This window comes from Cutaneotrichosporon oleaginosum (genome assembly GCF_008065305.1).
Source record: "Cutaneotrichosporon oleaginosum strain ATCC 20508 chromosome Unknown ATCC20508_contig04, whole genome shotgun sequence".
Lineage (NCBI taxonomy): Eukaryota > Fungi > Basidiomycota > Tremellomycetes > Trichosporonales > Trichosporonaceae > Cutaneotrichosporon > Cutaneotrichosporon oleaginosum.
This window is the reverse complement of record NW_027072173.1, coordinates 2,208,568-2,231,318: the sequence shown is the minus strand read 5'-3', so window position 1 is coordinate 2,231,318 and position 22,751 is coordinate 2,208,568. Positions and strand designations below refer to the sequence as shown.

At 62.6% G+C, this 22,751-nt stretch overlaps 10 protein-coding genes across 10 annotated transcripts; 7 read left to right on the top strand and 3 right to left on the bottom strand.

Moving 5' to 3' along the window:
• Positions 1 to 271: 271 nt before the first annotated feature.
• COLE_05311 (uncharacterized protein) lies at positions 272 to 2,402 on the top strand (the record flags this gene model as incomplete). Its single annotated transcript, XM_018426865.2, has 3 exons — positions 272 to 626; positions 730 to 784; positions 1,007 to 2,402. 3 exons carry the CDS (start codon positions 272 to 274, stop codon positions 2,400 to 2,402), a joined length of 1,806 nt encoding a protein of 601 aa, XP_018277033.1.
• An 84-nt stretch (positions 2,403 to 2,486) lies between these two features.
• COLE_05310 (uncharacterized protein) lies at positions 2,487 to 5,852 on the bottom strand (the record flags this gene model as incomplete). The annotated part of the gene is made up of 3 exons (XM_018420034.3): positions 2,487 to 3,362; positions 3,462 to 5,123; positions 5,454 to 5,852. The coding sequence occupies 3 exons, from the start codon at positions 5,850 to 5,852 to the stop codon at positions 2,487 to 2,489; spliced, it is 2,937 nt and encodes a 978-aa protein (XP_018277034.2).
• A 603-nt stretch (positions 5,853 to 6,455) lies between these two features.
• Positions 6,456 to 7,683, top strand: COLE_05309 (uncharacterized protein; the record flags this gene model as incomplete). Its single annotated transcript, XM_018423847.2, has 3 exons — positions 6,456 to 6,567; positions 7,089 to 7,398; positions 7,596 to 7,683. 3 exons carry the CDS (start codon positions 6,456 to 6,458, stop codon positions 7,681 to 7,683), a joined length of 510 nt encoding a protein of 169 aa, XP_018277035.1.
• Positions 7,684 to 8,446: 763 nt separating this feature from the next.
• Positions 8,447 to 12,938, bottom strand: COLE_05308 (uncharacterized protein; the record flags this gene model as incomplete). Its single annotated transcript, XM_018424859.1, has 2 exons — positions 8,447 to 9,590; positions 9,637 to 12,938. 2 exons carry the CDS (start codon positions 12,936 to 12,938, stop codon positions 8,447 to 8,449), a joined length of 4,446 nt encoding a protein of 1,481 aa, XP_018277036.1.
• Positions 12,939 to 14,640: 1,702 nt separating this feature from the next.
• On the top strand, positions 14,641 to 15,953 carry COLE_05307 (uncharacterized protein; the record flags this gene model as incomplete). Its single annotated transcript, XM_018423848.2, has 3 exons — positions 14,641 to 14,931; positions 14,963 to 15,096; positions 15,131 to 15,953. The coding sequence occupies 3 exons, from the start codon at positions 14,641 to 14,643 to the stop codon at positions 15,951 to 15,953; spliced, it is 1,248 nt and encodes a 415-aa protein (XP_018277037.1).
• Positions 15,954 to 16,518: 565 nt separating this feature from the next.
• On the top strand, positions 16,519 to 17,840 carry COLE_05306 (uncharacterized protein; the record flags this gene model as incomplete). The annotated part of the gene is made up of 3 exons (XM_065626403.1): positions 16,519 to 16,817; positions 16,939 to 17,288; positions 17,431 to 17,840. The coding sequence occupies 3 exons, from the start codon at positions 16,519 to 16,521 to the stop codon at positions 17,838 to 17,840; spliced, it is 1,059 nt and encodes a 352-aa protein (XP_065482344.1).
• A 381-nt stretch (positions 17,841 to 18,221) lies between these two features.
• On the top strand, positions 18,222 to 19,724 carry COLE_05305 (uncharacterized protein; the record flags this gene model as incomplete). Its single annotated transcript, XM_018423850.2, has 9 exons — positions 18,222 to 18,245; positions 18,283 to 18,317; positions 18,353 to 18,430; positions 18,464 to 18,566; positions 18,602 to 18,775; positions 18,807 to 18,857; positions 18,890 to 19,042; positions 19,078 to 19,449; positions 19,482 to 19,724. The coding sequence occupies 9 exons, from the start codon at positions 18,222 to 18,224 to the stop codon at positions 19,722 to 19,724; spliced, it is 1,233 nt and encodes a 410-aa protein (XP_018277039.2).
• Positions 19,725 to 19,973: 249 nt separating this feature from the next.
• COLE_05304 (uncharacterized protein) lies at positions 19,974 to 20,769 on the top strand (the record flags this gene model as incomplete). Its single annotated transcript, XM_018425820.2, has 6 exons — positions 19,974 to 20,008; positions 20,040 to 20,088; positions 20,120 to 20,184; positions 20,234 to 20,364; positions 20,396 to 20,492; positions 20,634 to 20,769. The coding sequence occupies 6 exons, from the start codon at positions 19,974 to 19,976 to the stop codon at positions 20,767 to 20,769; spliced, it is 513 nt and encodes a 170-aa protein (XP_018277040.1).
• Positions 20,770 to 20,797: 28 nt separating this feature from the next.
• Positions 20,798 to 21,909, bottom strand: COLE_05303 (uncharacterized protein; the record flags this gene model as incomplete). The annotated part of the gene is made up of 5 exons (XM_018423851.2): positions 20,798 to 20,860; positions 20,904 to 21,179; positions 21,220 to 21,251; positions 21,283 to 21,797; positions 21,830 to 21,909. 5 exons carry the CDS (start codon positions 21,907 to 21,909, stop codon positions 20,798 to 20,800), a joined length of 966 nt encoding a protein of 321 aa, XP_018277041.1.
• Positions 21,910 to 22,299: 390 nt separating this feature from the next.
• Positions 22,300 to 22,680, top strand: COLE_05302 (uncharacterized protein; the record flags this gene model as incomplete). Its single annotated transcript, XM_018419570.2, has 1 exon — positions 22,300 to 22,680. The coding sequence occupies one exon, from the start codon at positions 22,300 to 22,302 to the stop codon at positions 22,678 to 22,680; it is 381 nt and encodes a 126-aa protein (XP_018277042.1).
• Between the last annotated feature and the right edge of the window lie 71 nt (positions 22,681 to 22,751).

The following is a 22,751-nucleotide window of genomic DNA, read 5'->3' as shown; positions in this document are numbered from 1 at the left end:
AGACAAACGATTGAGATGTATGCTAACCTAATCGCGTGGTGCGTGGTATTTGGTTCATGAAGTAAAGTGGCGCATGTCGGCAGGGATGTTGGATTCACATTCCGCGGTATTTTGATGCCTGCTCTGGCTATCTTCATCTTCTTTCTCGCCACTCCCCCATCCCCCATCTCCCCTTGCCACTCCATCTTCATCTCCTCCATCCTCTCTCTCCTCGATCACTTCCATCTCCCTCATCTCCTCGCCGCTCCGTCACCTCAACCATGGCCCGCCCATGACCCCAGGTCTCTCGCGCACGCAATTCACCGCAATGTGGTGCTCACCCATCAACGCGCGCGCCACGCGCGCCTGGGCATACTGGATCCTCATGGTCACTGCCACCGCCGCCGCGTTCGTCAACGTCGCTTTCCTTCCGCTGTACGGCACTGACCAGGGTCCCGACGGCATCGGCTCGCGTATCGGGCGTGAGTGGTTCTCAGTTCCGTGGATGCTTAGTATCCCCTCTCCCCACCCCATTCCTCTCTTCCTCCTCGGCCCTCCCTTCGCGCCTACGCTCCGCCTTGACCTCACATCTACCCGCCGCGCCTCACTGCCCGCATCCGCTGGCCAGACACGGCCCATGCGCGGCCGTGAGAATGTGGCCATGTGAGCCATCGGCAGGAGATCCGTGCACGGACGCGCAGCCCTCTTGACTACCCGGCTTGCCCGATCATGCGCCGAGCTGACATGCAGCCATCATCGCGCAGCTCCCGTGGAACCTCGTGATCATCGGCTACACCATCGCCTTGTGAGTTCGTCTTGTCAACGAGTGGTGTGTGCGTGCAATGGGGGAGAAGGGGGGCCAAGACAATACCTGCGAGCTCGACTGTGCACGACTTCTGCACGCGCCCCAGTGTTATCTGCTGCGCCGTACTTCTCCCCTGCCTCCGATGCGCCTCCCTCCTGTTCTGCGCCGTACGCACGCCCCACTTCAGTCCCAGTCTCACTTGCAGCTCAGCACTGATTCCAGCCTCGTTGTCCGTGGCAAATGGGCTCACGGACGGACATTCACCTCCCTTGGCGCCGACTATCTCATCCTATCGGCGCTCTCCGCTTATGGTCTCGGGACCAACATCGCGAAGTCGGCGCTTTCACACTACGAGTTCTTCTCCAAGCCGCTTGAAGGAGATACAGTGACGCGCTTGGCCTGGAACATGGGAGCCGCCTCCTTTGTACTGAATTGGGCCGCCGCGGTTATCTTGATCTTCACTCTCGCTTTCGAATTCCTTTGGACTACTCGCGCGAGGCGTGTTGGTTTCGCCGCTCCTCTGAGAAGACCATTCGCTTACGAACCTCCCGTCCGGGCACAAAACTTTACAGTCGACGAGCACGAGGAGAAGGTGGAAGAGGTCGCGCTCGTCACGCCGCTTGACAAGGCCGAAGGCTCAACATCGCGGCTACAGTCCAGAAACTCTCCGACAAGCCCCTCCACTGCTCCCACCCACTCCCAACTTGAACCTGACCCAAGCTCATCGACAAGAGCGTCTGCCACTGCCCAGCCCGAAGAGCATCACGAGGATCTGCCGGGTTACTTTGAGGGCAACTCGACCGCTGCCGCCTACTATGCCGCAGCGGCCGCGTATATCGCAGCGGCGGAGATGGCCGCCAGCGGCAGAACCAATACGTTCACCGCAAGCGCTTCGGACATCACGGGGCAGCACAGCGAGCAGTCCCTCGCAGTGACAGAGAGAGATAGAGACGCGCCGATCGACGTCTCGAGCATTGGGCACAGCCATAAACGCCCATCTACGGCCTCCGGCTATCCACCCGCCGACCCTCCCTCCCCGACTAGGCTGGAGCGCGACCCCGCCCGCGCAGTCCGCCGCCTCTCGTCTCCTCTCGAAACACTCAAGCGCGACACGCTCGCGCTCCTCCGCTCTCAGTCCACCGAGACACGACCCCTCCCCACGCCTCCTAAAGCGCCCCCGTCCAACACGCCGAGCGCCACCTCGCACCCAGATCAACCCCTGCCACCCCCAACCCTCTCCACCCTCTCCACCACTCTCTCCACCTTCCCGTCGCTTCCGACTACCCCGAGAACATCCCTCTTCAACCCACCCCATCCCCTTCCGCCCCTCCCGCCTGCTGCGGCCCAGGCCGCCGCTGCCGCACGTGCGAGAGCCGAACCCAGCAATAGCGATGAGCTTCGCGCGTGGAAGCAAGCTGTGCTCGATGCCCTGGAGCGTGAGGGCAGCGACGTGCCGCAGTGGAAGCGCGATATGCTTGACGCGCTCGAGCGCGATCCGCCACGGCCAGAAGTCCCGCATGTCACACAAGTGGAGCGGCGGCCGGAAGCAAGAGGGCCGCTAACGGATGAGAGAGACACGGTAGAGATGGGGAACGTTAGAGAGAACTCCACGGCGTAGACGCACTCACGGCATGTCGATCTAGTCACCAGGTGTACTATACAGATGCATACAACAATTGTACAGCCTATAACTCCATACAGGCTACATACGCAGGCCCGCCCCCATCCTCTCCCTCACGGCCTCGTCCACAGCGGCCCGCAGCCTCTCCCACACGTCACTCCACTCCTCCTCTACCATGACAAGCCGCATGGAGCGGAGCAGGGCGGTAACGTGCTCGAAGCCAGTGAGGCCATTGAGGCACTTGAGAAGATATCCCTTGACACGCTCGACATCCCTATGCGCTGGCGGTCCGCTAGCCACCCACGCCGCAAGCACGCCCGCGACACCAGCCGTGCTCCGCTCGCCAAACAGCGCCGGCTTGGACGCCAGCTGCGCGACGGGCGCTGCGCGTCCGCCACCACCGCCGCCGCCTCCACCTCCGCCATTGCGCCGCTTAGCCCGGACAGGCCGCCGCGCGCGCTCCTGCGCAACCACCTCGGCCTGCACGTCCTCCGGCAGCGCGGCGAACACGTCGGGATCAATGCCGAGGGCGCGCAGCTCTGACGTTTCGTCGTCCTCGTCGTCAACCATAATGACTGCTGCCGAGGACTCTCGCGACTCCCGCGCCTGTTGTGCCACTCGCGGCTCTCGCGCAGCCCCGGCTCGCCCCCAGGCCGAGTATAGCGGAAGCTCGGCGATCTCGCCCGCGCGCAGCTGCGTCTTAATCTTGGGCCGCAGCTGCTTCGTGATGTGCGCAGCGGCGTTGAGTTTGCGCGGCTCGTCGGGCCCGGCGGGCTCCCGGCGTCGCTTGGCAGCACGTAACTGCGCGCGCGCGTCGGCGTGCAGCTCCGGCGGGATAGCGGCGAGGAGGTCAGGGTCGAGCTCGGAGGAGAGGTGGCCTTTCGCAGCAGGCGAAGGCGAGGGCGGCGCCGTGCCCGTCGGCGAGGGCGTGTTGGACACGAGGGCGCCGGGCGAGCGCTGCTCCTGCTCCTCACTCTCTTCATGCACAGGAGAAGGCTGGCGCTCCGCCGCAGGCCGCGTCAGCATCGCCGCGAGCGGCCGCTGCCCCTCCTCGACTTTCGGCGTGCGCTTGAAGGGTATCGTTGGCTGTCCCGTTCCAGCCATCTCGCTGCCAAACTCGAGCTTGGTCACTTGAATCCCGATGCCGCGGAGCTCGACGGGGTCGAGCCGCATCCCATGCAGAAGCTTGAGGCACTCTGTCCCGATCAAGTCCCCATCGTCTGTGTGTCGCGGCAGCGGGGCGGTCTTGTTGAATGTCTCGCAGCGCCCGTGACCCATGAACTTCGGTGGCTCGACCGGTGCTTCTGGATCGCGCGCCATAATCTTGAGCGTCACCTGCCTGCCCTTCGCCCCAATAGCTTTCAGACGCTTGGACACCTCCAGTGCGAGGTTACGCATGTACGCGTCAGCTTCGGACTGGTCCGCGAAGCGGATGGCATAATTGATCTCGGCACTGACGCTCTTGCGGGCCTTCTCCGGCTCGAGCCGCCGGTCGTCATTACCGCGCATGAAGTTGTACAGCGTATCCCCCGTCTTGGGGCCCAGCACACGCCGCAAGCTCTCCCGTGACAGCGGCAGGAGCGCGCTCACGGTCGTGCCCCCGAATGCGTCGGCTAGCTTGCGCTTTGCGCTGTACCCGAAGCTTGGGAAGTTGTCCACGTCGAGCTCGGACAGGAAGGCCTGTACGTCGGGTGGTGTAAGGTGGAAAATACCTGTGCCGGGTGGCTTGGCGCGGCGAGTCGCCAGCCGTGCAAGCAGGATGTTGTGTGCAATCCCCACGCTGACGTTGCACCCCGTCTTCTCGAGGATGTCGGCGCGCACGCGCGCAGCCACTGTGACGGCGGGGTCGGGATCAGCGCCCGCTTCGTCTGGGGCGAGTGAGCAGGCCGTCACAGCGCCGGTGATGTCCAGTAACGCCTCGTCAATGGACACTGCTTCGAGCTCGTCGGCATACGCGAGCAGGACGGCGTAGAACGCGGTGCTATGAGACTTGTATGTCTCAAAGTCATAGGGAATGGTCTCGAGCTCATCGCCGCAGAGCTGCCGTGCGCGGCCGAGACTCATGCCATTGCGCACACCCATAGCTCGCGCTTCGTAAGACGCGCTGGCGATCTCCGAGGTCGAGTCTCGCCCGCCGCGTGACGAGTGGCACACGACGACCGGCGTGCCAACCAGATGAGGGCGGGTTGCGAGGCCAGCAGAGACGAAGAATGCGTCAAAGTCGACATGCATGATCACTCGCTCTGCGCTGGCCGGGGGCAGCACGCGCGGGACATGTTCCGCCAGACCGCGCGCCTCCGCAACGAGCAGCTTCAACGCCGCCTTCCAGGTCGATAAAAGGTGCAATCGCGAGTTCTGGTAGAAGGAGTCGATGAAAGCCGTCCCTTGGACTGCAGTCTTCTGTTCGCGAAAACCGTCCGTCTGCATTAGCCGCGCAGCGTGCGGATTCGACTTGTGCACGGCATAGTTCTCCCACACACCCTCACGTCCTGGGCGATTGGGATCGGGGTCCGTTGTCTCGATTTCTACGACCTCCACGGGCTCCTCGGCTTCCACAACTGTTGACTCCTCGGCAAGAGGCAAGGGAGACGCTCGTTCTTCCCCGACACTCTGACCGTTTTCTTTCGTGTCGAGGTCAGGACCAGCCACCTCATCGCTTTTGCCCTCGAGCTCGGTCAAGTCTATGTCAGCGAGGTCGATCAATTCACCGAAGTCCGTCTGCGAGCTATTTGGACCTCGATCGAGCGTGGCAGACGTCGCACCAACACTGGACGTTGAGCTGTGCTGATGCAGCTGCTTCAGATTATTGACGAGACGAGGAACTTCGGCGACGGGAGCGGCGACTTTCGATGGCCGCTCGGAATCGGGTCCTGGACGCGATGAGGAGGGCTTACGCTGGGAAAGAAGCAGGCCGCGCTTTGCAACAGGAGCACGGAGCAATCCTGACGCAGCGGCTTTGGGCGGGGAGGCCTCAGGAGGACGCGAGGAGGAGGCGGTGACGGGGAGCGGAGAGTCAAGTTGCTCCCCCGCATAGTCGTCGGCAATGACCTTCTCCTCCGTGTCCTTCTTCATGAACCCCGCCAGCCCGCCTTCCTCCTGCGCCACCAGCCGCCACTTCCTCCAATCCACCACGCGCCCCTCCTCGACAGACTGGGTCACGAACCCCTCCCGTACGATCCGCTTCCCGCCGCCTTTGTTGAGGTCCTTGAACTTGGCAAGAGTGAGCACTGGCGCCACAACGTAGTCGATGCTCCCTTTCGTGCGGAGATAAGGCTGAACAACGCCACCGCGCTGCACGATCATGCGGCGGAGCACTTCCATGCCTGGAGTCGTGTTGCCGTTGATGTAGAAAGACGTGCCCTGGAAGATTTGGGGTATCCCCTCTTCAGCAGCGTGAAGTGCAAGCTGCCGATTTTGCCGCTGCACTTTGAAGTCCTTTTTGCGCATGTAGTCGCCAATGTCGCCGTATGCTGTGGGGCGGTACTCGTCATTAGCCAAGTAGGCGTGGGGGCCATCGATGGGTCCGGAGCGAATGCTCGACTGCAGAAAGGAGACGGAAACAGTTGTGTCGGGCGCCCGGGAGCGCGAAGGAGATGCAAAAGGAATTGGAGAGGTGCGCGCCGGGCGTATTGGAGATGACCCATCGCTGGTGTCGGGCGACAAGACGTAGCGGCGCCTGCTCGCCGTAGCGTAGGGATCTTCATTGGGTGGGGGGACCGACTCCGGCTCGCCATCCTCAAGGGCGACGGCCTCCTCCCAAAACGCCTGCGAGGTAGACGGGTCGGCGTCGCTCATCGTCGTTCATGGCATCGTTGTAGGTGTTGAGATTGTTGACAGTTGACTCACCCATCACCAACACCTTCCTGTGACGTCCGATCCCACCAAGTGGAGGCCAGGCACTACCACGTGGCAACCGCCACACTTGCACCGGGCGCAAAATCCCCGACCCGCCATTCGCTGTCCACCGTAGCTCACCGTTGCACCTCTCCGTCTCGCCGAAGTCACTCGCCGTCTCCGTCCCTGCGTCTCCGTCTACACCGGCACATCGCGATGCTCCGCCCCGCCCTCCAGACTGCGCGCAACGTGCGCCTCACGCGCTCGTTCCAGACCTCGGCAGCGCGCCGCGCCGCGCACGGCGACTCGAAGCACGACACGCACGAGTGTAGGTGTTGATCCCCGACATCGGGCGTCGACGGAAGGGGAGCAGGCGCCTCGAGAGCGCGCGCCGCTCGAGGGGATGTTGGAAGGCGTTCCCGCGTGCATGGGGGAGACAAGGGCGGCAAAGGCGTCGAGCGCCGACCGTGAAGGCCGTCCAGCGAGTGGGCGGAGGAAGGCGCCGGATCAGTGGATGGCGGCGGCGGCCCGGTTCGTCCCCATGAACCGACGGGCGCATCACAGTCGCTGTTTATGGCAGGCTTTGCGTTGCCCGGTTCGCGGCTGTCCGCCGCTGCCTGTCCCGATCTGCGCCGATGTGCCCGCCCAAACTTGCCCTGCGTGCAACCATCACCGCTCGACTACATTGAGCGCGCGCGCCTGGAGTCGAGCACCCGTCGCATCTTCCTGGGGAACGGGAGGCTGTGTCGGCGTAGGGGCATTTCCTCTGCAAGGCAACCTGAGGCCTGTTCGCTCCTCCTCCCCCACCTCCGCCTCATTTGATATACTACCGCTCGTTGCTGACGCCAGCCTTCTTCACCGGCCCATGGATCCAGGCGGGCATCATCTTCGCCTTCGGCGTGACGGCGTACAACTTCCTCCCCTCGCCCAAGGAAGTCGTCGCGTCCCCCACCACCTCGAACTCGGCGCTCGAGCAGGAGGCCAAGAACGACTCGGCACCGTGGCTCACCCGTTTCCTTGCTGGCCGCCTCGCCGGCGCCGCGGAGCAGAACGAGCAGTACAACGACAAGCACCTTGCCCTGACCATCGAGGCCGCTGACCAGCGCCTGCTGTTCAACGAGGCTGAGCGGCCCAAGGTCCGCCGGCTGAAGTACCCCAGGTGAGTGGAGTTGTTTGGGCGAGGTGGAGGAAGGAGATCAGGAGCGGGTGGGTTGGGACAGGCAGGAAGTTCACTGGGACACGCAGCTGCTTGATCCATGTGCCGTAGTCTTGCTCTCGCTCGTCCTGTGCAGCCCACCCGCCTGCCTCATCCATCTACCTCTTGAGCACACACACTGTAGCCTCAACTGACCCCAGCCTCTTCGAGCAGCAGTCGCCCTACCTCGTCGGCGCCGGGACCACGCCCGACCTGTCCAAGCTGGTGATCAAGAGCGACGAGCAGTAAATAGATACATGCAAATATAAGATAGCGGCGGTGGGGAGGACATGAACGGCGAGGAGGCGGGGACTAGGACCATCCGCAAGCCAGTCGCATGTGAGCAGTCGCGTGAAAGCACCCTTCAAGCCAGAGCCCCGAGGGCATGTCACAAATGGCCACCCATCGTAGTGTTCGATATAATCTCTGGCATAGTCAACAAACAACTGATACAACGGATGAGATGTCCCCTCTAAGCATACCCCAGGCGTGCTGGATGCGCGCGCAGGGAATAAAAGAGGTCCAGCCCCGCCTCTGGGGCGGGGAGGGTCTGTATATTGGCGACTTTTTGACCGCGCAGGCTGGTGAGCAGCAAGCGCGGCTTCGAAAGTGCCGATGTGAGGCCTAGTTCAGGAGACGCGGGTCTGGGAGGGCGGAGAGGGTGGGGGGGGGAGGAGTGGGTTGGAGGAGGGGGATGAGGAGCGGAAGGGAGAGAGGAAAGAAAGGGGTCAGTGTGGTGCTGTGCGGTCGTGAGAGTGGGCTGCTGCCTATTTAGCGAGGACATCCAAATCGGCATGAGAGATGATGAGAAAGAGAGAAAGGAAAGCGCGACGGTGCGAGATTCAAGGCAGCCGCGAAATTTGGTCTGGCCATACCCCACGGGGATAACACTGTCTGACGGAGTATACCTCGAAAATAATGAGTAGCAATGCATGTACCGGAGATAGTGAATAGCAATGCATGTATGCGGTACACTAGGCTACATAGACCGAATCCCTCACCCCCTTCCCATCTAGTTGACTATGCGCACGACTGCAACGCGCAGCCGATCCATGTTCCTCCGGCTGGCGAACACGCTCGCGCCCTGCTCGAAAGGCACAACCTCGTTGACGACCGGATGGAGTACGCCGAGCACCGGCTCCTCCAGCACGTCGCGGTAGTCTAAGCCACTAGCGTCGACGGGCGCGTCCCCGGCGCCCGCAGGCTGGACGTACGCTGTGCTGAGGTTTTTCTTTCGCGCGAGCCCCAGCTTGCTCTTCAGCGAGTGTTTTGGCGTCGGGCCGTCGCCCGAGCGCAGTGATAGCACGTGCCCTCGATCGCACAGGATGCGGCGGGCTGCGTCCGCCGCGCCAGCCGTATCGATCACGAGCGCAAAAAGGGACTCCGGGAGGCCGTGCATCACGCTCGTGGGTGAGCCGGCTAGCACGCCGCGCGCGCCATACGCCAACGCCGCGGCCTGCGCGCCCTCCCGCCCGCCAGGGACGATGGCCGTCACAACCAGGCCCATGCGCGTCAGCTCTTGGCAGAAGAGGGCGGGCAGACCCTCGTGCGCGTCCATCACTAGCGCTTGCTGTCCCCGGCTCACTCCCACGTCTCGGATGGCGCGGTGCACCGCAATGCCCTGCGCTGGGAGCGCGGCGAGTTCCTCCAGCTCCAGATGCGTGTCAGGGTTGACGCGGGCGACGCGGCGTCTGCCCACGACGATATACTCTGCCAAGGCGCCAGAGTGGCGGATGTCGAGCAGGCCGATGACGACGTCGCCTCGCGCAATCTCCTTCTCGTCCACGCCCGTGGTGATGCAGCGTCCCACGAATGAACGGCCTGGAATCCAGCGCCCGACGTCGTGCTTGTGCTTCTCGTCCAGCGCCGCTATGTCCAGCCAGTCCACGGCTACCGCGTACACCTGGATGAGTATCTGCGTGTTGGAGACGTGTTGCGGGGGTGCGACGGTTGAGAAGTCGACGGGAGGGGGAAGTGTCCATCGCAGATGCGCAGGCGTCGGGCTCTCGTGCTTCAGGTGATAGGTATGCAGCGCGGACGACAGCGTGATAGCCGCCATGGATGTAGGCGGCACACCCAGCAGCTGCAAGTCTGGCCCTTTGGCCTTCATCGGGTCACTGGGCTTGAAGCTTCCGCCTTTTGGAAGCACCATGTTGCTGCCGTCAGCGGGGGCGCGAGGCGACATAGACAAAGACCACTCACGTGTATCCGTTCTGCTGCGTCTGGTCGTAACCGTTACTCTCCATGAGCGGGTAGTTGTTGAGCGGCCTAACACTGGGCGAGTCCAGCGAAATCACGCCAGTGCCGTGAGAGGGCGCGACGACATCGCCGGGGTTGTAATCCCCCGTGCGCGACGGCGCACGGAAAGATTGTGAGCGCGATGGTGCACGAGCCTCACTTCGCGAGTCAACACTACCGCGCCGCGGGTCGAAGCTATGCCGCCGTTCAATGTCGTCGGCGAACCCGGGGCGCGCAAACTCCGAGGACGCGTACTCCCTCGGGCCATGCCCAATATCCGACGCGGCGCACGAGTAGCGCTTGACGTTGAACATGGATGCGGAGCGCTTGGGCGACATGTTTCCTCTGGCGCCCAGTTCGGACGCCGAGGAGCCGAACCTGTGGCTGTTCCTCCGCTGTGGGAGATACAGCTCGTTCGAGTCCTGAATGCTCATCTCCGGCAGCACCGTGAGAACGTTCGGGTTCAGGCTGGAGGCGAGGCCGAGGCGGGCGGCGTGGGCTCGCGCAGCAGCCTCGTATGGCGACGCGTCCGCGGGGAGTGGCGGAAGGGGCGAGTTGAGACGACCAGGGGGCGCTGACGCTGCCGAGTACATCGACGGCGCAGAATACTGGGACGACCGCGAGCTTGGCGGTCGAGACGGGGCTTTGCCGCGCTCGCTCCGGTCATAAAACGCGTCGGCTGGCCACCGCCCGTTCGTTTTCGCAGGGGACGTCTGCGAGTTGGAGTGCTCAGAGGCATAGTCGTAGTGCTCGGCGTGGTCCTTCCCGCCAACGTGAACGGTAGGCGGACCGCGGTCATCAGCACAGGCAGTGCGCTGCTGCTCCGTGCTGCCCGGGTGGTCAGGAGGTGGCGAGGCGTACGATCTCGACGGGATCTCGCCCTCGTCCGACTCGTAGTGCTCTGAGGCATGATACATTGTCCTGAGGCGCGACTTCGGTGGGCGCCCACTGACGCTCGAGGTCGGGGATGTCATATTACCGACCGCGCTGAGAGGAGGACTGATCACCTGCGAGCCTTGCGGTGCGCCAGCGACAGAACCCGACGCGCTCTGAGCAAGGGACGAGCTTGCCGCCGACGAGGATGACCTGCCGCCGAGATCAAATGACGAGTTTCGCGACCCCGGCAGCGGGGTGGCCCGCGACCGGGGCGGAAGTGGCTGAAACGCGGCCCATCCGTCCCCGTCAGTCGGCACAAACATCTTGATCGGCTCGGCAGCGGCTGCTGCCCATCCGCCTTGGCCGATTACGGCCCGGTTGAGAGGCCCAGGACCCGAAGCGAGAGATGGGCCCGATACCTCGGAACTGTTGCCCGACCCCGGTCGAGGGGCAGCTTGCTGCACGTCATGCCAGTCATTATGCCTCAAACTGGGTCGTCGAGACTCGGATGAGAGCGACGATCGCCCCAGTGACTCGGGCGGGCTTAGGAGCTGCGGCTCGTCGGGGGTGTAGGACAAGCCGCGCGGAGCACCGTACTCAGGCTGGGCCGGCGGAGCAACGATAGGCGACATCGGCCGCGAAGACGAGGCCGAAGCCGGCGCGCGGCGCGGCTTGGGCTGCAATGGCTGCGTTGCAGCCACGCGCGGTGGCTGCGGCGACTTCATCCGGGGCGTCGCAGCGCGCTTCTCCGGCTTGTCGGGAACGATGGTGCGCTGCGACGACACCGTGCCGCTCCGCTCTGAACGCGTCGACTTGGAGGACCGCACGCTCCGCTTTGAGCCGGACCGCTGTAGCGACGACGTGTAGTTGTCGACCATCGCTGCGGCTCTGGTCTTGGCAGGCTTCTCAGGCGTCACTACTCCAGGGGTGGTCGGGCGGTTGATCACCTGCACGTACGCGCCGCTCACACGGCCGCCTCGGTCTCGCTTGCTTTTAGGCGGGGTGGAAGGGGCGTCCACGCCAGAGCCAGAGGTCGAGCGCCGGACGAGCGAGGTCGTGCGCGATCTCGGCTTGCTCTTTTCGTGCGGCTCGTACCACTTAGGCGTGTCATCGGCCGGTGCTGCGGTTGTTCTGGCGGGTCTAGACGGCGCGGCGGCGGCGCTCGGGCGCGGTTGTGCCTCAGCCACTACGGGCCCATCGGGGGTGTAGTACGCAATCTCGTCCGGCGCGAAGCTGTCCAGATCCAGTTCGTCGTCCAGGAAGCTTGATGCCGATGTCGCAGGGCTGCGCGGCACCGGGGCTGATCCTTCCTGTTCGTACGCTTCGCGCTCTTGCGACATGTCGAACTCGCGCTCCAAGGGAGGCGAGTCAAGGTCGTGGAACGGGCTGTCCATCACACCATCTGTGACTGTTGCAGGCGTGGGAGGTTGGAGATGGAAGGTCGGCAGTTCCGTGAACTGAACTTGCGGCGTTTCCACCTCCTCTGTCCCATCCGAAGGTGTGACGCCCTGTGGCACGCCGTTCACGGGATCAGCAGACTGTCCGGGACTGAACCCTTCTGCAGTCTCGTATGACCCATCGTCGGACCCAATATGTCCCACTGAGCCGTCTAGAGCTTCCCGAGACGTTGGTGCACTCGATAATGGCGGAGAGACGGATTTTTCCGGAGCGGTGGGCGCCAAGACAGGAGCGGCCTCCACAAGTGCAACTGCAGGGGCGACAGCTGACGGTGCTGGTGATGGCATCGACCGAGGTGCCCCTTCTGGCCCCCCAACAAGGCGCTGAAGCGTAAGCTCGCGAGCTACCTTGGCCAGTGGGGCACGCTCGCCTGCCGTCTCGTCTTCCCAAGACCATGCCCCTGGCATCTCGAAGGGCTCTTCCGGATCTGCCGCCACATCGAACTTCTCGCCAACCGCCGAAAAGTTGAGCGTCGCTCCTGACCCGTTGCCATTGAAGTAGAACGAGTTTCTAGGTGTGTAGTACACAGACTTCTCGGAGGCCGCATCGTCGAGCACAAGCGAACTGCGCTTCGATGGCGCCTCGTCAAGTATTGGGACAGACACAGCCCCTACAGCGGCCGTTGGTGAGAGCGGGGAAGCGAGCACGGTATCGGCAGCCGAGCTGGTAGAGCTGGCGTCATTCTCGGGCGTAGACTTGGGACTGGACAGAGCCGCAGAAGATATCATGGGGGCCGTCAAGGGGTTACGCCGCCCGATCAGCTGCGAGCTCTCAGTCTGTTGAGGCGGCGCTTGAGAATGCGGGCGTGCTTCGGGTGGCGGGTGCTCCTGTGGCCGGACTGGCCTCGACAATCGAGGCGCCTCCTCGACATGACGAGCATCGTGGACGGGGCGCCTGTCAGCATTGCTGCCTGTGGAATGTTCCATTGACATGTGGAATGTCTGTGTGTGCGCTGGCACGAGTGGCGCCGGGTGCGCGTCGTGTGGTGCAGCGCTGAATCGTGCTGCCACGGGCGAAGTGGGACTGTCGATGGAGTCTCGCCTAGCGCCGGGCGTGCCTCGTTTAGGACTACGCGGCGGAACGGGAGGCACATCGTCACCTTTAGGCTGGGTTTTGGGCCTGGCCCTGGGAGTGTTAGGCTGCGTTGTTGGCGCCGTCGTCGATCGGTCGTCGGAAGACGAAGATTCTATAGAATAGCGCCTGTGGCCAGATTGACGAGAGTACTCGGATTCTTCGTCAGAAAAGGCTGCAGGCGCTTCGGAGTACTGAACGACATCGGCAAATGACACCACTCGGGGCGACGTTGGTCCGCTGCGCGCTTCGCGCTCGAGGGCGTGGGAGGCTGGTGACAGTAAGGGAGAGGGCGGAACTCGTGAGAGTGTTGAAGGGGGTGCAATTGCCAGAGTGAGTGGGGGAATGGGTCGTCGGTCAGAGGGCCGTGCATGGACGGGGGGAGATTGAGATGCGGGCAGGGGCAGCGGCCGCGACGCGCTCGTACTGCGATGCCGCTGGGGAGCGAGCTGCGGACTCCGTGGCTGTGGCGGCGAGGTTGTGCCGCTATGCAGGCGTTGGCGCGCATCCTTCGGCCTCGAGCTCGATGCTGGTGGGAGCGAGGTCGCGGCGGACTGAGGGAACTGCTGCTTGGGACGCGATGGCCCTGATTCTAGTCGGCGCGAGCGGCTGTCCCGCCGCTGAGACATGTGACCGTGCTCGCTATGTGCGCCATGCTCGAGTGTGCGCTCTCGACGCTCGGCGCGCTCAGCATCCTCCGCCGGTGGCGGACGCTGGCTGCCTGCAGGTCGTGGACGCACGTGTTGCTGATGTTCCATTGGTATGGGAGGCAGCGGGGGCAGGTCGCCGTCGAACAGGGCACCGTTGGAAGGTCTAGCGCTGAAGCTATTACGTCTCGGCTCCTCGGGCACTGGGGATGGCCCGCGACGCCGCGCGGCCGCGAACGAGTGTCGAGGCTGAGCAGGTTCCAAGGCGTAGTGATGGTGGGCAGGCTCGCTATCGTTAGAGAAGAGCGATGCGGTTCGGCGCCGGCTGGACCCAACACCGAGGTCGCTGCCTGACTGAAGCGGGCGACTGGATGGGTCCCAAGGATAGGAGGCTTCGGCCGCGTAGGAGCGCGACGGCCGTTTCAGAACGGAGTCGAGGAATCGGCCCATGGCGACGGCGGGGTTGCTGGTTGATGGTGGATGGAAGCGGGTGGATTAGACCATCCGGCAAAGGCGAGGGTGAATCATGAGCATGGAGGTTGGGCAAGAATCAAAAGAGAGCGTGGAGTGTGATGGGTAAACAAGCGAGATGAAGTGCGAGTGTCCGAGATGACGATGAATGTCGTGGAGAGTTTATGTCGAGATCGAGAGAGACGACGACGATCATTTGCATCCAAACGTCATAACAACGTAAGCACATTAACAACACCAATTGACACCGCTATTTCCTTTGTAATTCAATTTTGGCCCCGCTATTGACGGCCTTGTTGACGCGATTCGAGACGACGCCGCAGACAGCGTCGAGTTGTTCGGATCTCTACATCTCCTCCATTAATAGCCTTCGACCCCCTTCCGCCTTACGTGTCGTACACGCCGTCGTCTTCGCCGTCTACATTTCAGCGCGGCGGAGCTCGACATGTTGACTCCTCCATACCACTTCTCCATCGTTGCGGCACCCATCACCCCCGATGACGACTGCGCCCAGATACTCTATCGCGGCAGTATCCCCGCTGCACGCAACGCCCCCTTTCTACGCCGCCTCAGCATCCGCACCCTGGTGTACCTCCGGAAGAAGGCGTACAAGGACAATGATCCGCTAGTAATGTGGGCTGCGAAGCAAGGCATCGACTTGCGATGGGTCAAGGCCGAGAAGATGGAGGAGGAGGCCCTCGGCATGGAGCGCGAGGAGGTCACGGAGGTGCTCAAGGTTGGTCCCAACGCGACGAGACTGACGATAGATTTTGCTCAACCCTACAGCGTACCCCATTTATCTCGCCGATGTGGACGGCATCTCACACACCACATTGGTAGTGGCGTGCCTGCGCAAGTTGCAAGGCTGGCACTCGGACTGCATCGCCAACGAGATCTACCGGTGAGCTAAGGGGAGTTGTCCGCGCTGACAGCAGCTTCGAACCAGATCACGACGACTTGCCGCTTGTGCCATTCATCACGTCGTATCTCTCCACCTCTGCTCCGTCCAAGGACGAGGGAGGTGCACTTGCACTGCCTCCACCACCGTACCCGTCCTGGCTATGGCCCCAGCCAGCGCCCGTTCCCGCCGGGTCGAGATCAACATCAATGACGACTGGCCGCTCTGAGCGTGCGCTCTCGACCGTCTCGAACGCCTCTAATACCTCGGGCAGCCTTCCCTTCCCTAATCCCCTCGCGGTGCGGCGGCATCCGTCCATGCGCCTCGGCTTCGGCAATGTGCCTGCGCAGCCGCCAGAAAAGCCCCCCGCTCCAGCACTGTGGCGCACACGATCAAACACGGCCTCCCGTGTTGCAAGCGAAGCCAAGCCGCGCGCCCCCAGTCCGCGAGACACGCTCAACTCGCGCTCCGACTCGGGCGACGTCGAGGACCGGCCGCGCATGCCGCAGCGAGTGTCGTTCAACGACAACAACGCAAGCTCGGGCATATTGACAAAGTCGCCGATGGCGCTACCGAGCGGGCTTCGTTACTCGAACGAGCTGGCGCCTGATGACGCGGCTGAGGTCATGGACGAAGCGGACGGAGTGAGAAGCGTGGGCGCGACGGTCGGCGACGGAGACGTGGGGGATGATTATGCGCTCGACGACGAAGACGAGGACGACATTCTTGACGATGAAGAGGAGGAGGAGGACTATGACGAGGAGGACGAAGAGGATGAAGAGGAGGAGGAAGACGAGGAGGAGGAGGAGGAGCCGCCGGTGTCCCAGTACATCAGCGCGCTCGATCTCGCGGGGATGTGAGTTGGCATGCGGTCTCATGGAGGTGACCCAAGGATGTCCTTCAGTGTTGTCATTATACTTGATTTTCCATCCCTTGTATATGTGTATGAACAGCATTTTGCATTCATGTGCTGTTGAGACTGTCGCCTTGCATCGTACTAATGCTTGCATTAGATCCATGTGAGGCCATGGTCGCGCGCCTGAATCCTTATCTAACAGTCGTGTTTAGGCAGGCGAGCTAGTCGGCTGCCTTTGGTGCGGATTAACCAACCAGAGAGATTACTGGTGGTGCCTAATGAGCGCACGTGCTTGTTGTAATGACGCCGAGTCGATCTTATTGATTGATTATTTCTTCCGGCCCGCAGCCGGCACTCAGCGGCTCTCCTCTCTCCGGTCGACAGCGACCAAAAACGTTTCCAACCATCTTTCAACAACAACCAGCTCGACTTGGAATAACAAAACGGCCCCTGCCGCTCGCGCTCTTCATCCTCCACTCCTCGCACGGCACACGCCCTTCCCACGCCTCTCCCTCACTCCTTTTTAATCGCTGCCTCTTATCCAGACCTCCCCTTCTCGTCTTCTTGCAATGTCCGGCGCCCAGACTCCGCTTGGAGCATCCGACATGAACTCGTCAACCATCAGCCTCCCGCCCCGGCCACAGCAGCAGGCCTCGGTCGGTAACGACCGCAAGACTAAGAGCTCGTTCGGGTACGAGAGCACCATGAGCCTCCTCGTCGACAGCCTCAAGGACCGCCTGCTCTTTGCCATCCCCAAGAAGGGGCGCCTGTACGAGAAGACGGTCGAGCTGCTCGCCGGTGCCGACATCAAGTACAACCGCGCGCACCGTCTTGATGTTGCGCTTGTGCAGAACCACCCCATTGCTCTGTGAGTTGTGCAGGTTGTTTCAGCCTGCGGCCTTGTCTCTGAGCTGCCCCATTCCTTCCGTCGGTTCTGTCTGGTTCCTCGCGCCCTTCACCCTCCTCTACTTGAATGGATCTAACCCCAGCGTTTTCCTCCCTGCCGCCGAAATCCCCCGCTTCGTCGCCCTCGGCTCCGTCTCGCTCGGCATCACCGGGCAGGACGTCATCGCCGAGTCCAAACAGGGCCCACTGATCCAGGAGCTCCTGCCACTCGGCTTCGGCAAGTGCAAGCTGCAGGTGCAGGTGCCCGTGACGGGGCCTATCCAGAGCGTCGAGCAGCTCTCGGGCAACCGCGTCGCTACATCCTTCGAGGTCCTCGCAACCGCTCTGTTCAAGGACATCGATGCCCAGACCCAGTCCGCTAAGAAGACTTCGGTCGAGTACCTTGGCGGCTCGGTGGAGGCGGCGTGTGCCCTCGGCATGGCGGATGGTATCGGTAGGTGTTAATGGAGCGGAACGACGGAGGCCCGTGCTGACGCGTCTTATTTTCTACCTTGCCTGCGTCCGTGCTACAGTTGACCTTGTTGGTGAGTGAAGCCCCCCCCCCCCCCCCCCCCCCCGGCGGTATCAACGGGCCATGTTGACAGCAGAATCCGGCGACACGATGCGCGCGGCCGGCCTCCACGCCATCCACACGCTCATGGACTCGCAGGCGGTCCTCATTACGCCCGCGACGCCGCACGCCTCCCTGACCCCCGAGCTCGCACCACTCATCAACCTCGTCAAGAGCCGCATTGCCGGTGTCATCGCCGCCAAGAAGTATGTGTACATGTCGTACAACGTGCCCCGCGCTCAGCTCGACGTCGCACTCAAGATCACGCCGGGCCGCCGCGCGCCAACCGTCTCCCCGCTCGAGGGCGACGGGTGGGTCGCTGTCAGCTCGATGGTGGAGCGCAAGTCGATGGCGGCGACGATGGACGAGCTCGAGAAGACGGGGGCTGAGGACATTCTGGTCCTCCCTCTCGACAACTGCCGTGTCGGCGTCTAGGCGAGGATAGATTAGCTAGTTGCGAGGGCGAGGAGTATGCATACCTTGCGGATATCTGGAGTGGAGGACGTCACCTCGACTAACCCAGCGGAAAGGCGGAACCAAATTCCTCCACCACGCGTCTTATGACGCGCTCATGAACTCGCACCAGTCATTCCTTTCATCGCTCCTCGTCGTGCTCCTCGCCATCCACAACGGCCGCGAGACCATCAGCCTGCCCTCTCCGTCCCCTGCCCTGCCTTGCACCCAACAATCCGAACGCAATGGGTATCAAGGGTGCGTAAGATTTCTTGGCAAACATCAACAATCGCGCATCTGCCCTCCTGATCATCGCTGACATCAGGTCTTACCGCGCTCCTCTCGGAGCACGCCCCTCGGTCGATGCGCGACCACGAGATGAAGACGGTGCGGCTATCCGCACATCCAGTAAACTAACCCTCAGCTCTTCGGCCGTAAGGTTGCCATTGATGCATCTATGTGAGGGGAATCTCGAGCGACACAACTGATGACAGGTCGATCTACCAATTCCTCATCGCCGTGCGCCAGCAAGACGGCCAAATGCTCATGAACGATAACGGAGAAGTAACAAGGTATGTCCATGATCTGTACTCTCGCTCACTCAGTCATTTGATGGGCTTTTTCTACCGAACAATCCGCATGGTCGACCACGGCATCAAGCCGTGCTATGTATTCGACGGCAAGCCGCCCGAGCTAAAATCCGGTGTGGTGAGTTCGAAAATGCGTCGTCGGCTGACGTATAGTTGAAGCAGCGCTTCGGGCGCCGCGAGGAGGCCAAAGAGGCGGAGCAGGAGGCGAAGGAGGTCGGCACAGCCGAGGACGTCGACCGCTTCAGCCGCCGCCAGGTGCGCGTCACCAAGGAGCATAATGAGGAGTGCAAGCGTTTGCTGTCGCTCATGGGTATCCCTTGCGTTACTGTGAGCTCGGTGGTGGGCTGGCTGACTCCAGGCGCCAGGAGAGGCTGAAGCACAGTGTGCCGAGCTTGCGCGTGCAGGAAAGGTGAGTTGATGGAGCGGCGCGTCTGACTTCAGGTGTATGCCGCGGGGTCTGAGGACATGGACACGCTCACGTTCCACACGCCTATTCTGCTGCGCCATCTGACGTTCTCTGAGGCCAAGAAGATGCCCATATCAGAAGTCAACCTGCAGGAGGCGCTCAAGGGGCTGGAGATGAACATGGACCAGGTGAGCCATACGTCTCGTGTCACCACTGACGCCAGTTTATCGAGCTCTGTATCCTGCTTGGGTGCGACTACCTCGAACCGGTCAAGGGCGTAGGGCCCAAGACGGCGCTCAAGCTCATGAAGGAGCACGGGTCGCTCGCCGAGGTAGTCAAGTTCATCAAGGGCAAGATGGCGGAGAAGGCGGCAGAGAACGCGGAGATTGAGAGTGAAAGCGAGCCTGAATCCGAGGACGGGGCGATGATCGTCAACTCGGACGGGGAGGAGGTGGCGGTATCGCCGAAGAAGGCCAAGCCTAAGAAGAAGAAGAAGAAGACGAGCGCGGGAATGCAGATCCCCGACCACTGGCCGTGGGAGGAGGCGAAGAAGCTCTTCCTCGAGCCTGACGTCGTCAAGGGCGACGACTTGGACGTGAGTGCCTCGCTGGGTGTGGCTGATCCCAGCTCGACTGGAAGCAGCCAGATGTCGAGGGGCTCGTCGAGTTCCTTGTGCGCGAGAAGGGGTTCAAGGAGGATCGGGTGCGCAGTGGCGCGGCAAAGCTCTCCAAGATGCTGGCTGCCAAGCAGCAGGGGCGGTTGGACGGCTTCTTCACCGTCAAGCCGAAGGTGCAGGACGACAAGAAGGGCGCGGGGGCTAAGCGTAAAGCCGACGAGAAGAAGAAGCCGGCGGCAAAGAAGCGCAAGTAGGCGTCGTGTTGGAGGGTGGGGGAGGAGGCGTAGCATGGTTATACGGCTAGATGTAGTACGGCTTGTATTGGTATCTGCTGAGCGCTGGCCGCAGCAAAAGCGGGCAATGGCGCAAAATGCCGCATTATGGGAGAACAACCTTGTTCTCGTGTAATCACTTGCGGCGGGAGCAGATCGGCCGCACGTCACAATCACGGGCCAAGTTCAATTGAGATGACCGACATCCACCATCAACACCTCGCCGTCGCCATGGTCAAGCTGGACTACACCTCCTCCGGCTCGCGGTATGCCTCCCCTCCGCTCCGCTAACCGCAGCGTGCCGAACCCTCCCGGCTATGTCGGCGCGGCGCGCGAGACTACCAAGGTACTCCCCCCTCCCTCTTGTCTAACGCCAGCGCGAGCGTACCGACCGCCAAGGCAACGAGCTCAAGCTCAAGCGCGCGTGGGAGATGGCCTTTGCGTGCGTACTCCCGGGCACCTCCGATCTCCCCAGAGGCATCTGACGCCAGCCCCGCCAAGTCCCTCCCGATGCAGGGCATCATGCTCTACTTCTCCGGCTCGGGCGTGCAGATCTTCTCGCTCGGCATGATCTTCATGCTTCTCACGGGGCCGATTTCCGCCGTCACGGGCATTATGCGTGGTGAGCAGGCAGAAAGGCGTTGCTCACGCAGCTTTCGAGCCGTTCAGGACTGTGCGTGCCGACGGGGAGCTGTCGTACAGCCTCCTCGTGCCGGCTATGGTCACGTATGCGCTGTGCCAAGGAGCTGTGTAAGTGTTGATACTGATGTGCGAGCTTGTAGGCTGGCCGTTGCGCTGTCCGTTGCGTGTCGTGCCTCCCACGCATCACGCGCGTCCTTCGGTCAGGCCGCGCTCCGCTGGGCCTCGCTCCATCGCCCCCGCTGACTCCAGCTTCGCCCTCGGACTCTACAAGTGCTGGACGATGGGCATCCTGCCCTCAGGCCCCGCCGACTGGCTGCAGTTCGAGACGCGGCCAACTTGGCCGGAATGGAGCGCGGTGCGCGCCTTGATACTAGGAGACGTGTAAACCGGATCACATGCAATCTATAGACAACTTATACGACGCCACCCCACACGCCTAAGCCAGCGAACACGCTGCCGAGCGCAACAATGAGGCCCTGGTGTCAGCTAGATCTCGTGAGAAGACGCCAAGCCACTTACACCCCAGGTCACGGCACCGACGCCGACGCGGCCGACGACCTTCCATACTAGGCTGAGCGTGATGTGCACGAGCGTGACAGCGACCCAGGCGAGCGGGAGCCAGCGGCTCGGCGTGGGCTTTGGCGCAATGGGCGGCCAGTCTCTGGCGGTCACGATGCCCTCGTGCTTGTAGATCGGCTCGGGGTCAAAGTAGAAGCCCGAAAGAATCAGCGTGAGGCCGAGGTTGAGGATGAGCGTGTCGATGCGCCACAGGACATGCAGCGCAAAGGGGATGAGCTGGGGTCAGTGGCGATCTAGCGCTTTGCGCTATACGCACCGGGAAGGGAAGGCCCATGACGTCCTCCAGTTCTGGGGTCAGATAGACCTGAAAGCGACTCACCGGCTCGCGCGCGCATACGCTCGAGGATCTCGACACGGTGCTCGAGCTCCGCGAGGTCATCGTTTGCGCCGGCTTCGTCCTCCGGATCCATGTCTTCGGGGACGGGACACAGGCCTTCGTCGTTACACTCCTGACAGGCGAGGTCCTCGATCGCCCAGGGATCGCTGAGGTCCTCGTAGAGATTCAGCTGCTCGTAGCCCTGCACGATGCCCCACGCGGCCTCGGCGACGCCCCACCCGAGCCCGAGCCAGTAGCTCGAGTGGAAGCCCGAGGTAATGGAGGGCACAGTGAGGGGCACCGATACGAGGCGGCACGCCTCGTGCACGATAACGTGCGCGACTGTGCTGACGAAGACGGCGCCGGTGCCGCTGAGAGGGAGCCAGGAGACGAGAATAAACATGGGCACACGGAGGGACTGGACGGCCATGCTCGCGAACGTGCCCACCAGGAACGCCTTCCAGAAGAAGGGGTGCGGATACGCCTGGCCCTCGTCCTTCTCGTCGTCGCTGGGAGGCCTGGAGTCAGCGGCGGCGGGGCATGCACTCACCATCCCCAGGTGACGAGGGCGATGAGGCCGGCGAAGAAGGCGAGCGTAATGAGCGGCACGAGGCCGTAAAAGCGGCTCATAAAGCGCCACGACTCTGCGGTTAGCGGGTCCAGTGTCTCAAGCGTCCATCGATCGCCCCTGTGCCGGCGGCGTGCGGCCCGGCGGCGCACCGACACCGTGACTCACCGCCGACGTCTTCCATGTCGTCCATGTCGTCGTCGAAGCCAGAGTAGTTGTAGCCGTTGCCGTTTGTGGCGAACTGGCTGGGCTCGGGCGTCGCGATCTGCACATGGAGCGAGGGCACATCGTCGGTCGCGCCATACGATCTGTGCTTGCGGGTCGGCGGCGGGGGGTCCGGCGAGGAAGGAGATGGCGAGCGCGTGCGCACAGCCGCAGCCACGACAGTGTCCTCGCTCAGGCTCATGGCGCGAGGATGCTGTGGGTGTGGATGACTAGATCAAGTAGATGGGATGTTTAGCGTGGGAGGAAGGAGCGATGGCGAGCTCGCGGGATGGCCGGTCAGCGGCCAGAAGGTCTCAGTCTCACCTTGCGTGACTTGGTGGGGCGGGGTGGAAAAGATAAGGGCGCACGCGAGGGGAGCGTGGGAAGCGCGTGGGAATCACGTGAGATTCGCGTGTCCCCATAAAGCAGAGAAGCCACGCGACTGCCACGCACCTTCCACGAGACAAAGACAAGCCTCGGCGCAACTCGGTCAAGGGCTCCCACCCCCAGGAGGGCGGAGAGGTGCGGAGTCTCCACCTCCACCTCCAACGGCCCCAGTCGTCATTCCCCCGGGCCACCCGGCTATTGCGTTCCGACCTGGTCCGGCGTTGGCTAGTTCCTCCACTTAAATTCCACTCGCGGGAGCATTTCGTGTTGACAGGTGGGCGATTGGTCGGCTGTCCGTGCCGTGTTCGACGAG